At 39.4% G+C, this 15,350-nt stretch overlaps 1 protein-coding gene across 3 annotated transcripts in view; it reads left to right on the top strand.

Moving 5' to 3' along the window:
- Positions 1-15,350, top strand: part of mid2 (midline 2) — a 150,645-nt gene that overhangs the window by 93,981 nt on the left and 41,314 nt on the right. For 2 of the 3 annotated variants that reach the window (XM_072437724.1, XM_072437723.1), the window contains exons 3-4: positions 9,537-9,599; positions 11,405-11,500. In XM_072437724.1, coding sequence (XP_072293825.1) covers positions 9,537-9,599; positions 11,405-11,500 — 159 coding nt within the window. The remainder of the gene's footprint in view (positions 1-9,536; positions 9,600-11,404; positions 11,501-15,350) is intronic. The other variant, XM_072437725.1, reaches the window with a different exon arrangement.

Here is a 15,350-nt window from a genome sequence, read left to right as displayed (position 1 = left end):
TAAAAATGTTAAAAGAAATACTGCTTTCTAATTTGCATAATATGTAGAGTTGTAGAGCTAAAGAAATGATTGGTTGACCTCCTGTGCATCGAATAATTGACTAAAACGGGGTGTGGCATGGTGCTGATTAAAGCTCTTAAAATTATTGAGATTTTGCACGAAAACATACACTGTACATAACACTGTATATAAGAGAATTATGAGAAAATCGCATTTTCAGATAAAACTGTTCAGTCACTTCCAAATCTCAATCTAACTCACTCCATGCTTTAACCTTTCTGCTAGTGTGCATAATAAATCCATAGAATACCAATAAAATAATGAGTTGACTATGAAACCATTGTTGGCATAATCACTAAACTGAAGGACGACATACTCAAGTCATTTTTGCATTTTGGAGTTGGTTAAAAGACTGATCTCCATTAAGCTTTTGTCTCTGCATTAGATTAAATTGTCCATGACCTAGAACAAGAAAAATGTCAAGCTTTAGAAACAGAAAATTGCCACTTAATCATGCCATGTTTGTTAATTTTGTATTACATTTTTATAAAGCATCCTTTTGTTGTAGAAGTGCAGTTGTAGATGTCGAGGGCAGTGATACATGGGGATAATGTAGTGTTGATTTCTCACAGTACGTCTCAATGATAGACACGTCTTCTATTCAGTCAGCCTGAGGGACAGCCAGAGGTAAGACTTCAGCTAGCAACATCATACTGCACCAGGGGACACATATATCAGCTACTATACAAATATAAGAGACAGTACACAGATACTTTGGACTCTATTGGGTTGCTAAGAACATGAATTATGTTGAAACAAACAAAGCCTTACAGAATTGAGTTTATGTTAAATTGGATATAGTGCTTGTCTATTAAAGGTGCACTATATAACTTTAACTTTACCCATGTGGCATAATAGTATCTATTTTACATTTAATCAATTACAGTTGGTTTGCAAAAAATACCTTGACAATCATCTGACCAGTGGTGGCGAGTAACATTGTGTATTCTTTTAAGTAAAAGCATGAGTAGTCAAATAGTTTCAAAAGACTGGCATTGCAAAATTAAAATGGACTCTAATAAATGAATGTTAGGATTGGTAGATAGATACGTACATTTTGCAGAGCTGAATTTGTAGAGTTAATACTTTCCAGGAGTTACAATATTGCCATATTTCTGGAAATACACTGCAGTCTGCAACAGAGCTATTTCTCAAACATGTAGACTTGTAATGTAATTCACCCGGAAAACCTCAAATAAGTGAAGTGCGCCTGAATTTTGAACCAACTCAAATGTGCCGAGGTTGGAGTCTGCAGACAGATTATCCATCGTGTTACTGTGCTGAGAGTGAACGGCTAAAACACCAGAAACGACTCCGAGCTGTGGGGCTTAAACTTTAACTGTCACTTCAATTCTTCATCATGTTTAGGCTCAGAATCCACACCTTCCAAATCTTATCTCCTGGGATCAAAGAGACAAACAGTCAGTTCCTGATGGAGTCTTATAACATTATATTTTCTCTCCAGAATAAGGATAGCACTTGTGTATAGTAACTCAGGTTTTGTATCGTGTTTAAACTGATTCAAGGTGACACAGATCACACAATATGCAATATGAAGAGATTGTAATAATGAAAAGTATACATTTTAGTCAAACGTATCTTTCAAAACACCCAAGGACACGGCACCGAACACATTTAAAAAGCATCATAAAACACAATGTACAAACGGAATGATGGTGTAAGACTGATTGTGTGTTTTAGAGCAGAGAGTTTATGTTGTGATGACAGGGATAGATAATTGCTTTGAATAATGAATTGCTTTGAAAAGGATAATTTTGAAATGTATTCTTTGTTGTAGGAGGTTAATGTGATGATGTGAATGTCCTAATGATGAGGCGGCCAGCAGAGTTTTGAAGAAGCTGCAGGTTCTGAAGGGATTTATTGGGGAGACCAAAGAGGATAGAGTCGCAGTAGTTAATCTGTGAGGTGACGAGGCTGTAGAACGTATGGCAGTGGTGTGTAAAGAGAGACGAAAAAAGAAAAGGAAAGGAAGTGTACTTTCAAGGCACCTTGACCTGGGGGATGGAAGGAAAATGAAATAATTGATGGAAATTGAGAAAATCCTAAATTTGGAGAGTGTAGAAGAGGTGCTTTTCAATGAGTTTTCGAGCTGTTCAGTTTGAGAACCAGGAGTTAATTCCCTGTAGACAGTAAGGCTGTGTTCAAAATATCGATACGGCGATATATCGTCACCGGCACCGATACGGAGTCGCCGTATCGATACTTTTCAAAAACATTAATTTATTACAAATTGTCCGGGCGGCCGTTTAGAAGCTCCCTCCTGTAGAGGGCGGTAAACAGCACGTAATTACTGAGACAGACACACACCGTGCACCAGCGTGTACACAGGCCTGAAGAAGAGCTTTTGGCTCGAAACGTCGCTACTGTTACACGCCTCCCTTTTCCATTCTATTTGATTTCCTTTTTCATTGATTTCATTCCTTTCACCCCTTTATTTTATACAAATTCAACGCAGCCCCGGAGCTAACTTAGCCCCGAGACCGCCATTTTAGCCCCGGAGCTAACACAGCCCCGAGGCCACCACAACAGCCGAACCGGAGGCAAAAAAACGGACACAAACCTGACACCAACATCACACACATCTTCCCTACTCTACACTACATAAACCGAACGGTTAAACAATAAAACCGAGCGGTTAAACAATACAACTATCCAACAAGGCCCCGCTGAGCGCCTGTTAGCTTAGCATTAGCCGCGGCCACTTCCGCGCTGGCGCTACTTAGCTTAGTGCCGAGCCCGACCCGAAGAAATGGGATTTTAAGACCAAAACGACAACAAAAAGACACAAACAGAGGGTCAACAGACTCCCACACATCACACACATTACAAACCTGACATACCAGAAGGCTAATTAAGATACTACATTCATTCAAGTTACTGCTATTATTTATTTTGTTCAGACCTTGCCAATTGTTTGGCAACTTTACTTGAATGTGTTCTTTGCATAAGCTTTGTGGATAAACATGAAAATTCATGCATTTTCTTATCCGGAATTAAAAAAATGCCCATTTGGTAAACTTTAAGACCCTTTTTTCAAAAAAGTATCAGGATACGTATCGTAATGAGGGAATTGTATCGGGACATACAAGTATTGGGATACGTATCGTATCGCGACCCCTGTATCGGGATACGTATCGTATCGCGAGGGTCTTGGCAATACCCAGCCCTAGTAGACAGAAGGGGAGGGAAGTGACAAAGAGGGTTTAGTGTAGAGGTAGAGCTGGGAACCATCTGCAAAAAAGTGCCTACAGAATATGAAATCAACCAGGAGAATGTAGACGGTGAAGAGAAGCGGTCCCAGGACAGATCCTTGGGGCACACCAGCAGAGACAAGGGAAGAATTTTAAATTTGTGAGATTTGAGTTGAATAATTTGACTGCAACCTGAGAGATTATGTGAACGAAGAGAGAGGAGTGTGAGAACTGTCAATAGACTTGAGTTTGTGAATGAGAGAGCTGTCTGAAGAGGTGTCGAAGGCTGCTATCAAATTGGCAATGTGGATAAGGAGTGGAGGGACAATGGAGAGGACAAACACCGGATTGAAATTGTTCATTGATATAGTTGAATTTGGAGTGGAAGGAGAGGAATGTTTCAAGAATTTTAGAGATGAAGGTAAGTTAGAAATTGGAGGTTGTTGAAGTTGTTAGGGTCAAGCTGACAGGTTGAAGGCTTGGGATTCAGAATGAGTTCAGAAACAACTTGGACAGAAGGGGGGAGAAGCTTGAAAATATTCAGAGGGGTTCAAAGCTGTCCACTCCAGAAACCTCAACTCCGCTTGCCAGGTGTTGATGGATAGTAGTGCTCTTGGATACAAAGAAGGACTTGAGTGAAATACAAAAGTCTGAAAGTGGTTGGGAAGTGAGGGATTGGGGGCTGTGGAGGTGAGATTCTTGGAGTTTTAACAATTCAGCAGCAGAATATCAGCAGAGTGCTAGGTAGCAAGGTTTGTGCCAACCTCTACATCCACAATGTTTGGAGCCAGCAGCAGATATACAGCTGAGGGGTCCTAGTTAGTCAAACACATGCAGATGCCATTGACAACGACAGATGCAGATATTGTATTTAATAATCTTGATCAATCCACTGGTCAATCACAAGACCCAGTGTTGTAAAGTAATGTCGGCGAGCAGCAGCATCAGGACATTTATTAGGAATATGGGTCTTCTCAGTTCAACAGTCCAACATTTGTCTTGAAATGGTCGTTATGTACAGTATATTTGCTCCATTATGCGAATTATACAAGTCTTGGACGATTGTTTGTAGGTTAATTAGTCTGCTCAAAAAACCTTGAAGAGTCATTTGTGGATGTGATTTTGTTAAGCTTGAAAATAATTCTCCAATGATTTTTTTTTTATTGGGAAAATACGGTCATTGTCAGTTTTCTTGGCTTAATTGATCGAGCATTTACTGTTAAAATAGAACAGCCAATGACTCGCCCCAGGTCACAATTGACTGTAATGTTACGGTTAGTGCTGTGTCTGTATTAGTGCTGTGTCTGTATACTGCATGTTTAAACATAACAATGGTTATGCACTATCATACCATAGCGGGGATGATTATGGAGCTTTTTTTTCTTTTACTGAGAATTATTATGATTTAATAATAATAATAATAATAATAACTTTTATTTATATAGCGCTTTTCAGTGACCCAAAGACGCTGAACATAATAAAAAAGGGGGGGTATTTACAGACAGGGGGGACAACATGTACAATACACATTAATATATAGATAAAATGAACAAGACAGAAGAAGTAGAGAGAAAAAGATGGGGATTTATTTTTGAATCAATTACAGCAATTTCCTCCTCTTGTCTCATATTGTCATCACCACAAGCAAAGTAGATATTTTAGCCCAATTTAATCTGTGAATATGAAATCCATTTTTGCACCGGAAGCCGGAGGAGATGGGACTTTGCTGCAGGCTGCACTTGAAGCAAATGTACGGAACAGGCTTGGTACACGTCACACGGCATAAAAATACCTGCTAATGAGCACCGACCTCTTCCTAAAGTGTAACCACTGTGTGCCACCTTCATTTATTTATTTTAAAGATTAATAAAACATGAATCAAATAATATTGCGGCAGTGTCGTTTCCCTTTAGCGTGTTACCTGCTTTGTCCTCCAGCTCACTCTTACGCAGGGTGCACCCTTTTACTGACGCTTGTGAATACAGTATGACATTATCTGCAGGAGCATAGCAGCCCAACCCCTGCTTCACATCGGGGAAAAAAGCAGTTCTAAAGCCGCGCATGCACCCAAAAATCCTGCATGTGAATATTAACGATGTGAGAGCTGCAAACGAGTTAGAGCGATTTAAATACCTACTTCCTCCTTTTGCGGCTTGAAAATCGGGTAATGCACCTTTAAAGACATTCGTTAAATAAGAAATTCCTGATCCCAATCGGTACTACTGTGTCAGCATATATACAATTACTTTAGCTGGCAGGTATTTATTCTCGATGACAAAGGACCATTATATTATACTAATGGCTTGTGTCTTGCGCCTGGTTTTCAACTCTCAAATTGCCATCCCCATTCTGCCCCCACAAAGCAGCACAAGAAAATAACAAATGTGATGTTAATATCTTGAGTCAGGAGTCACTATGCGCCAATCTCAATGGCAATCTCTCTATCCTGCCTGCAGCTACATGCACCAACCTAATGACTTCTTCCATCGGATAACAACAATTTTCTATAAGCTGCGCAGCCTAACTATGTAAGACTATTTTCAGATTGAACACATATGATGATCATTGGGCCTTTGTGACACTAGGAATGCGCTTCAGAAAGCATTGGAGTGTGCTCGGGTTGAAATACAAATAAGATGAAACAGTTTGCAGGGTATGAAAGGAATGGAATAGACAAGAAAACAGTAATGCAAGCTAATGTATGAATCAGACTTCACTTCAGATTGGTATAATAGAATGTCAGTAAATGTCAGTGTTGGTGTCTTGCCTAAATCTTGGTAGTTGATTTTAGTTGATTTTTACCAGCTTTAAAATGTGAAATATCAAGCCTTTTTGCAGCAGTCTAAACTAATTCCTCATTCTCTTAATGCATTTCTTGCATCCTAATTATTCATAGTGATGAGGTTGTAGGCGTGTTTCATAACTTCTAGAGACCAGAGTGGAGTTTTGCCTATCACTCCACTGCTAACAACAACTATCATGCTAACAGCGCACCAGCGTTGGGGGTTTTCATTCAGGAATTTCATTAAATGTATTCAAAGAATGTTTTTAAATGCATGGAAAATAGCTATGGCCCAACCCAGGGTCAATATTTTTCACTTGCGGCAGTTAAAAAGCCACCCACTTCTGCTGAAACGTGGATCTAGCAAGTTTATTTGTAGAGCACAATTCGTACACAAGACAATTCAAAGTGCCTCACAAACAGGGGAAAAATGCATCAAAATCACAAAACAAATAAAGACAAGAGTGCAAGCATCACAGTCTTGTTCACAGTTGGTTAAATGTCTTTATAATTAGATGCAGATAGCACACAGCAGTCTCATTTGAACCTCAGACATGACTTTAAACCTCTATCTATTATGTTACATTGCTTTAAAGGGCACATATTATGCTAAATAGAAAAACATTTGCACTGTTTCCTAAGTCCATAAGTCCTCTCTCATTCTGTGCAATTCCCTCGTCTAATCACGACCAGTACACCTGTGTGCATACCTAGCACCACCGAGAGAACTTTCCATTTGTTTATTATCAACCTGTATAATCCAATAGATGGCACCAAAACTCAGTTAGTGCCGTGGGAAATTTTGTTTTTTATTAACTTTTTTTTCCTAAAACATGAAATGGCAAACTAAAGGTACTCAAGAGCGTGCACAAGGCAATAATATAAATAATGCATCATATTTGTCTTTTAAGTGTTTTTGGTTTCAGTCAGTTCAGCCAATTAAAGACATTTTTTAAATATTTGTTCACGTCAAGAGATAAGCGAACCTTTCCCCTTTGGCAAGTTTTGATATATACGTTTGATATATGGCCACATATACCTCATTTAAATAACTAAGAATAAGTCTGCTAGATAGGTTGTGTAATAAGTGTATTTTATTTGAATTTTAGAATCGGTTAAAACATTCCCTGGCACCAAAACCATTGATCACACTGAATTCCATCTGATCCCAGTGTGTATTGTTTTCCTTTTGTGATCCTGAACTGCAAAGTTGTACCAAGGCTGGAGTTACAGGTTAAAAAAAAAAACATACAAAAACAGAGAAATCCCTTAAGCCCATTCATCCAGCCTCACACTACCCCTGTTCATCATGGTGTGGTTCCCAGCTAATCCGCAGCATTACGTCCTCGTCTTTTCAGAGTCAACATCACACCACACTCACATGCAATCTGATATGAGACTCTTTCATTCTGGGCAAGAGAAAGTGATTGTTGTTTTATGCTTTTTGCGATAGTAGTTTTTTTCTTTACATTTTCAAAGTGAGAAAAATAAATAAATAAATAAATGATTGTAGTGGTGGTGAATGCCTCAATCTACCTCTAATATCGAGCTGGACATGGTTCTATCAGTACTGAATAATGTCATCGTTGGCAAGGGCATTACATTGGGATTTATGTGTCATCCGTATATACTGCTCTGCATTCAACAAATATCCCCGGAGGCCACGGTCAAACAAGTTTAAAATAATGTATTCATATTCAGTATCCTCATTGTAGCCTTGAAAGTAATGTGTTTTGGTGGTAGCTTGAAGGACACCCAAGTTTATTCACACTTACACAGTCGACGTACTCCATTGTTCAAAGATACAAATCTGCATTTATTTAAGTTTTTTTTAAGTTTTTTCATTATAGAAAGAGCAGAGGTGACTTCTTTTAAGCTACAAATGTCCTTGTTCAATGAAGATGAGAGCAAGTATAATTGTTAAAGTGCGTCTTTGTCAGTGAGGTGAAAAGATGTGGTAGTAAGGCTTCTCTACGGGTCTCATTAATTGGGCCGTGGCCTGCAGACCGGCATTTCTCTCTGTTTGTTGTGTACTTGCTCTCCAAACTTCTGCCCAGTGGAATATCATCCACACACACACACACACACACACACACACACAGTGTTTCCCAGAAGGCTCGAGTTACTGCCACTCTCAAAAGCTTCTTGTTAACAACAGCTGTAAATTGAGCTTGTTCAGTTCTGTGGGTCTTTCTTAAGTTTAATCCCCCCTATTTTTTTTCCACTGTGTGTTTGGGACTCTTTTGCAGGCGTAACAATATAAACCTAATTAATTAAAATTTAAAGACTTGGCCTGAGGGTCCCCTTTTGTTGTGAAGTCAATCTGTGTCTGTGAAAGTAATTATTCTGCCAGACAATCTTTTATACCCCAAAGAGCTTCAGTCTCTTTTGATTAGGCCACAGTATAAGCCATAATGCTTGGTGCTGGCTATAATCGTTCACCTTTAGCAGAAAGAAGCTTGTTAGAGGAAAGAAAGTGTTGCGACCAAAGGGTGATAGCTCGGTGTCATCTTTAGATCTATTGTAGCCTGTCAATTCTGTCATTTTATCTGTCGTTCTCCAAGTTGTACTCTTCAATTAAAAGTATGGTATGTGGCACAAGGAACTTAAAAAAATCCTTCATTATTTCCTATGATCAATGCGCATGCTTTAGACACATACAAGACTCCCACTCTCCTTGTTTACTTGCAATTCAGACTCCATATTTGCCATCTTTGAAGTGTGTTTTATAATGAATGTTGGCGCTCAAGGTCCCTGTTGTGCTGGAGCCTCACGAGTGCAATTCAAGTGACCGGCACTATTTAGCATCTATAGCCAATTAACGCCGTCATAAATATTGAATATAACTATAAAATGAAATAGATATGCGTATGAAAAGGATGCACACGTCGCACTTCAGCCTCCTGGGAGCCAGCTGTGTCAGGATATATTAATCAGTTTCATCTCCGGCTTGCTAATTAATCACCCATCTGTCCCCTTGCACTGGTGTTGTTCTTCAAACTCAGCCACGCGCACAAAAGTATTGCACCGGGCAGTACCACAGAATCAGAAGCCTGCGCAAGAGCATCTGAAAAAAACACCAAAACCCACAAAAAACAAGGCCACTGCAGTACTTTCCACTGTAATTGTTCCTCCGATGACACAAACCTGCCCCTTCCTCTCTGCAACGCTTACATAGAAGCTCCACAGATCCCAGATGGCTTTGAATAAGAAGATGTCATTGTAATATAAGACTTTTATTAGGATTATATCAAATTAACCATTTTTAAGTGGAAATTTGCTCTGGCACAACACACAAACAATATTTTTCCTCTTAAAATACTGCCCACCGAGACTAATTTGCAGCTTCAAGCAGATATCTTATGGATTTAATCTGATCATTTGTCAGCACACTGCCTCTTGTGGCTGCAGTTAGTATTGTTGGTGCTAAACCTGTGCAGGAGTGTGTGTTTTAATGTTGGGTGTTAATTGTGTATCCGTAGGCCTATCAGAGCCCGGGCAGAGTGTCAGAGGCAGTGTTGGAGGCTTCAAAGACAAGCGCAGCGGTGAGTTCCCTGGACGCTTCTACCACCCTCTCTCTCCCCACACTATGGCCACGGCAGGAAGCAATCGCGTTATAGATTAGTAAGGCATACAAACTTAGGCAGCGCTGAAATCATTCTCATTTATATGTGATTAGAAGAAAAAATTACAAACAAGTAAATTATAATATAATTCCATGAAGAGCTAAGAAACAAACCACTGTAACGCTTGCAGTCATACTGTGATAAGCATTTATTATAAAATATGCCAAACCTTTTTATTGCTATAGATGCACTATTCCAGCCACAAACTGTGTGCATCCAAACTGTTACACATTTATTACATTAGAGTCTGCAGGAGTTAACTGCCTCTGAACGCAATAATACAAACAAGAAGGCAAATGTATAATGTAAACTGGAATGTATGGAATGTATAATGTAATGGTAGAAATGTATAAATGAGTCCAAATAAGTCCAAATGTGTGTTTCTGTACTAAACTGATATAGTTCTTACGCTCTGGTACAGAACTACACTGTAGCGCCTGTGAAAAGACACACTCTCTCACCGTTCCTCTCCAGGTGCCTTGCCTCATTCAGTTGCATGAGTAGATCCACTTCAAACACGGTGCACTCCTCCTGCCTCTCTGTCGCCCTCTCTTATGCACAGCTGTGTTTTTGTTGCTGCTGTTTTGATGCTCGTCGTTACAGCCATTGTTGATTTGCTTCACAGAAACGCCATCGCTATTCCTGACTTTGCGTGCTTGTTCCTAGCTTTTATCTTTTTGGATGTGGCCGATTGGGCTTTTATGCTTTGTATATGGTTTCACATTAAGGCCTGCATTGGACTGTTTGATCGTTACTTTGTCAAAGTAGGTGAAGCGGGTCAGGTTTTGATGTAATTGTATTAATGGTCTAGAACATGTCCAGGTGTGTTATGTAAATCGATAACTTTGAATTTAGCATAGACATTTGCTCAAAATATATCATGGATTTTATAAACAGGACCACTGTTTGTCTTGTTCTATTATAAACCTTAATGCATACGGTTCCAAGTCCATTGTCAGAGGCCTCGATGACTGGTCTCCAACTGAAAACAGCAGTCATGCTTCACTGCATTATTCAAAGATGTCTGCTCACATTTGCAGCTGCACGATTATTTGGCTCAGATTTTATAGTGTTATGCTGACCCTGAGGCCACTGAAAGAATGGACTCAATCAGTTTAAATCAGAGGAAACGGTCTAGTAATACAAGGGCTTGGGCTGTTCATCACTGCAGCACTGTCTCAGTAGGTGTGATGTAAAGTCGTAAAACAACTTCATGGAGAGGCCTCAAGGCACAGCTTTAAAAGTTGCACTTTCATCAAACATTTACACGCTCTTGTCACAATAATATCTTAATATTGTCTGCTTCAATACAAATCAGTTTGACAGACACACATTAGTGCATAAGTACACCATAAGTCTGGCGTGAGAATGAGAGTTTGTGAGAGTGAATGTGGAACAACCAATGGAATGGCTGCATGTTTACGGGATGTATAATGTATGTTCATTAACATGGGCTCTACCCACCAAAATAAAACAAATCATCAGAACAGTATTTTAGAAACATCACTTGTACGTTCACATTAAGTACGACTGTATTTCACAAGCTGCATGATTAAAACGTACAATTACAATAGCTCACTTAACCGAATACGACCCCCTGTTGCACTGTTTGTGTGATATTTTGTTTATTAAACCCTATTTTATATTTACTTCCATATTGATTATAAACTGTATGCTTATTTATATTGAGATTAGCATATATAACATGTTCTTCTTCTCAACAGCAAACCCTGGAGAACAACCTGACCAATCTCGTGAAGAGGAACAGCGAGCTGGAGAACCAAATGGCCAAACTCATCCAGATCTGTCAACAGGTGGAGGTGAGCAGCACTTTAAAATGGATCTCATGCTTTTCATATTAAACCCAGTAATAGTAAGTGGTGAGAATACAGAGCACAAGACATGTGTTATGTTCTGATTGACCTCTTGTACCTTTCAGCCCTGAATTCGCAAAACACTGAGTCAGACTGTGGCCCCTGAACAAAGAGGGACATTGAGTGGCTCTCAGCATTAGTAATGTCAGACTGTGCACCACAGCTTTATGTCATTCAGACAGAAATGACCAAATTCGGTTTCATTTTAGTCAAAACTAACTCACTGCTGGTATTTTTGGTCATTTGAAATAGATAGTAAGGTTGCACAGTTATTACAGTTCTTAAATGGGAATATTTTAGAATTTGGCTTGAATTTTAGACATTACAAGATTGTGTTTTTTTTCATTTGGTTGGTTGGATTTTAACCAAAAAGTGTGATGGACAGAGCTTTTCATAACAGGTCTGGACAGATTTCAGTGCTTTTTGTATACTTTTAGTGGTGTTGAACGTAAATTTTAAACTGTCTGTCTGTGATGTGTGTGGATAGAAATAATCAGTCAGCTTGTGTGCACTTTAACACAAATCCTCCCAGCATTCACTCTGGTTGATTTATTCATTGGGTGGTGTGTTTTTTGTGTTCCAGACTGGTCAGTGGAAAATTAAACCCTCCACCAAATCTGTTGACCTCTTTGTCTTGAGCCAATTCTTCGCTTTAATGGCAAAAGCAGTTTGGTATGAGGGGGCAAGACTGTGCTAAAGCTCACCGAGTCCTTGCTAACATGAACACACACTGACTCATGCTTCTAGAACTTAATATCCACCATCATTTCTCAGTGCAATTTGACATTAATGGTCGCCCCAGAACAAATGCACTCTAGTGCCGCCAATGCCCCGTGCACAGTTCATTTCTCATTAGATACTGCCAGCTGTATTTTCCACCGAGCGCTCGGAGGTCCATGAACAACAATTTGGGATAATCAAAATGAAATGATTGCAGCATGATTTATTAACAATAGACAAAGCTTTCATCACCGAGCAATAAAAAAATCTTTATTGTCTCGGTGCGCATGCAGAGTCGTGTCACTGCAACAACAACGACCCATCATTTATTCATCAAAAAGAAATAAGGACATGGAGACAAGCCCCTTCCAACGGGACCAGGCTAATGTACTATATTCAACCACAAATATCTAGACGATATTTGCAACCTTAAATAAGGCTGTACATCCATTTAAAAATCAAGCCAGAAGGGTTAGGGTTAGGGTGAGGCTCACAATTTGATGTGCTCATTTTGTCTCAAAATTAGAAGTGAGAAGGCTGTTTAGGCAAAGCAAACGTACCAAGATGATGATTATGGAGCGCGAGATGGAACGTCAAAAACAACCGTTACCGTGGAAATCCGCCATTTTTGCAGCAGCAGTGCAAATTGTCCAATCGCAAATACTACGTTGAAAAGGAACAAAAGTGCCGTGTCACCAGTAAGATGCTGGGTCACTACTAGTAAATACATTTATCACACGGTATTTAGTATTTAGTATCTACTTAAAATCGCCAATTCTTTTACATTAGGCTAAATTAAGGTTAGGTTTAGGGTTTAGGATTTGGGATTATCAGAAACCCAACCAAATCTTGCTAATAAATGCTTTTTTTTACTTTGTCGATTTTCCAATACCAATTTAGGGGTGCACTGTTATGTCTGGTGAAGGACTGCCACTATCTGGTTTCCAGGGAAATATGATTATTTTACATGGAATTTTTCTAAATGTGAAATAAAACGCATTTCTCCTTGGAGACAAGCAAGTGGCACCACCAGGCTAAGTTACAGGTCAGATCTGTGGAGAGGCGACCCCACTAACAGTTAGAATGAACATATTTGAATGTAATATTGAGCAACAGATACAGGAAGAATGGAAGAAATGCAAGACAGAATAAGTTTAATGCCATACTGTGCAACATTCCAAGCAAAGAAGCAACATCTCCATGGAGACGAGCAAAGAGTGGACTCCTCCCACACAAAAATGGCATGGTACACTTTTAAAATGTTCTGATGAAATATTTATTTCTAGTTCAACAAAATAAATGATCTCCTCAGAAAAAGTGATTTCAAAAAGAGGTCGAGCGTCGCCTGCAACCACGAATCTGACTCTGGAAAACAGAAAAACGACAGAACTGAAATACTAAAATGATTTGAGAGAAGTAAAAACTCTGTTGGTTTGTCTGAGTGTGACCTGGTTTCCTCTTCCTCTTGTTTGCATCATACTGTATCTGTGCCAGAGATGTGATCAAACGGCAGAGTGAGCGCGCAGCGTGTCAGCACATGGCAGCGGCGCGTTGGGTTCCTCTCAGCTTCTCTTCTGGGAGCGCACTTCTCCTCCAGCTCAGGAACAAGATGTGTTGCATCGACGATGAGCTGGATGTGTCTTTCAGAGCAGAAGAACTTCTTTATATCAATGTTTGGACAGTTTTGAATGTGAAATAGTGAAGCAGGATTATGCACAATGTATGAAGCTTTTTGACCTGATTCGTTCCACGTTTCAGTACCTTGTGATAGAAAAGACACTAATGATAATGGGGACAGCCGATCCATTTCAAATGTTCTTGAATGAAAATAAATTTAAATAATACTTTAGGAATAAAAGTAGAATAAACTAATATGATTTAAATACACCCATGTGCTTAGATTATGAATAAACAAATTATACTGAGGTTTGGGCTCTATTCATTTAACATTTATAGTGAAATAGCTCACAGTCAATTAAACAAAACAAAACAAAAGTCGCCCCCTGATTCTACTGAGCAAATAGTGATGAGCCTCCAGTTGGATCATTTTCGCATGGGTTATTGTCTTTCAGCTGCAACATGCTATATAAACCCAACTGTTTGTTTAAGAATGGTCAAATTATTACCATCAAACTGAGAAAGCGTCTAAGGAGAAGCAGAACCTAATCTACTACAGATCTGAACCCCAGTGAGACTTTGTGTAGTGGTCACTCTCTCACATCATCAACACAAGATCAGCTGGTGAAGTGGCCGGCCACATCATAGTTTTCTCATCTCTTCTGTGATGCATTAGTGGCTAGATTTTCCTCAATACATCAGAAAAGATAATCAGACCACAATTTGTTCCTTCTTGATGTTGCATTCAATCCAAATCATCTCCCTAATTTGGCACAGTTTGATGAGCAGACTTTACTATTACTTTCCCTGTTTCATCCCTGTCTCATAAGTGCTTCTTTATGTACTGCCTTGTACAATATTTTCTTATTGTAAACACTATTCTCTAAACCAGGGCAGTACAGTGCATCCGGAAATTATGTTACAGCCTGGAATAAATTAATTTGCCTAAAAATTCTACAAACAATACTCCATAATGACAACGTGAAAGAAGATTGTTTGAATTATTTTCAAATGTATTAAAAATAGAAAACACAAAAAGCATGCTACAACATGATTGGAGTCCATCTGTGGTAGATTCAGTTGGACATTCATTGGAAAAGCGCACTATGTGTCCTATGTGTCTCTATAAGGTCCCACAGTGATGTACATGACACAATGGGGGAAAGTGCATTCTTTCCAGGTGCACTGTAAGTCTGTCTTAGAACCTACATTAGCACGCTGTTGATGAGAGATTTATAAGTGTTATTAAAAAAGTCCCTCTGACAGACGCCCGGTGGGTTTAGTGCATGGACGTGTGTCTCCTGATCAAACAATGAGCTCTAAGCCATTAGTGGAGACCTGTCTGCGTTTATGTACACCAAAGCCCATTGGTCTGTGCTGAGACTCGGAATGAGGATTCTGTGATGCCGCCTAATCCCTGCATCGGCGCTCGTCTTGCCTCACTTTACCCCTCCAGACT

This window comes from Eucyclogobius newberryi, unplaced genomic scaffold, assembly GCF_026437365.1.
Source record: "Eucyclogobius newberryi isolate DKJ021-1_F unplaced genomic scaffold, fEucNew1.0.hap1 SCAF_11, whole genome shotgun sequence".
In the NCBI taxonomy this organism is placed as follows: domain Eukaryota; kingdom Metazoa; phylum Chordata; class Actinopteri; order Gobiiformes; family Gobiidae; genus Eucyclogobius; species Eucyclogobius newberryi.
This window is presented reverse-complemented; position numbering and strand designations above follow the sequence as displayed.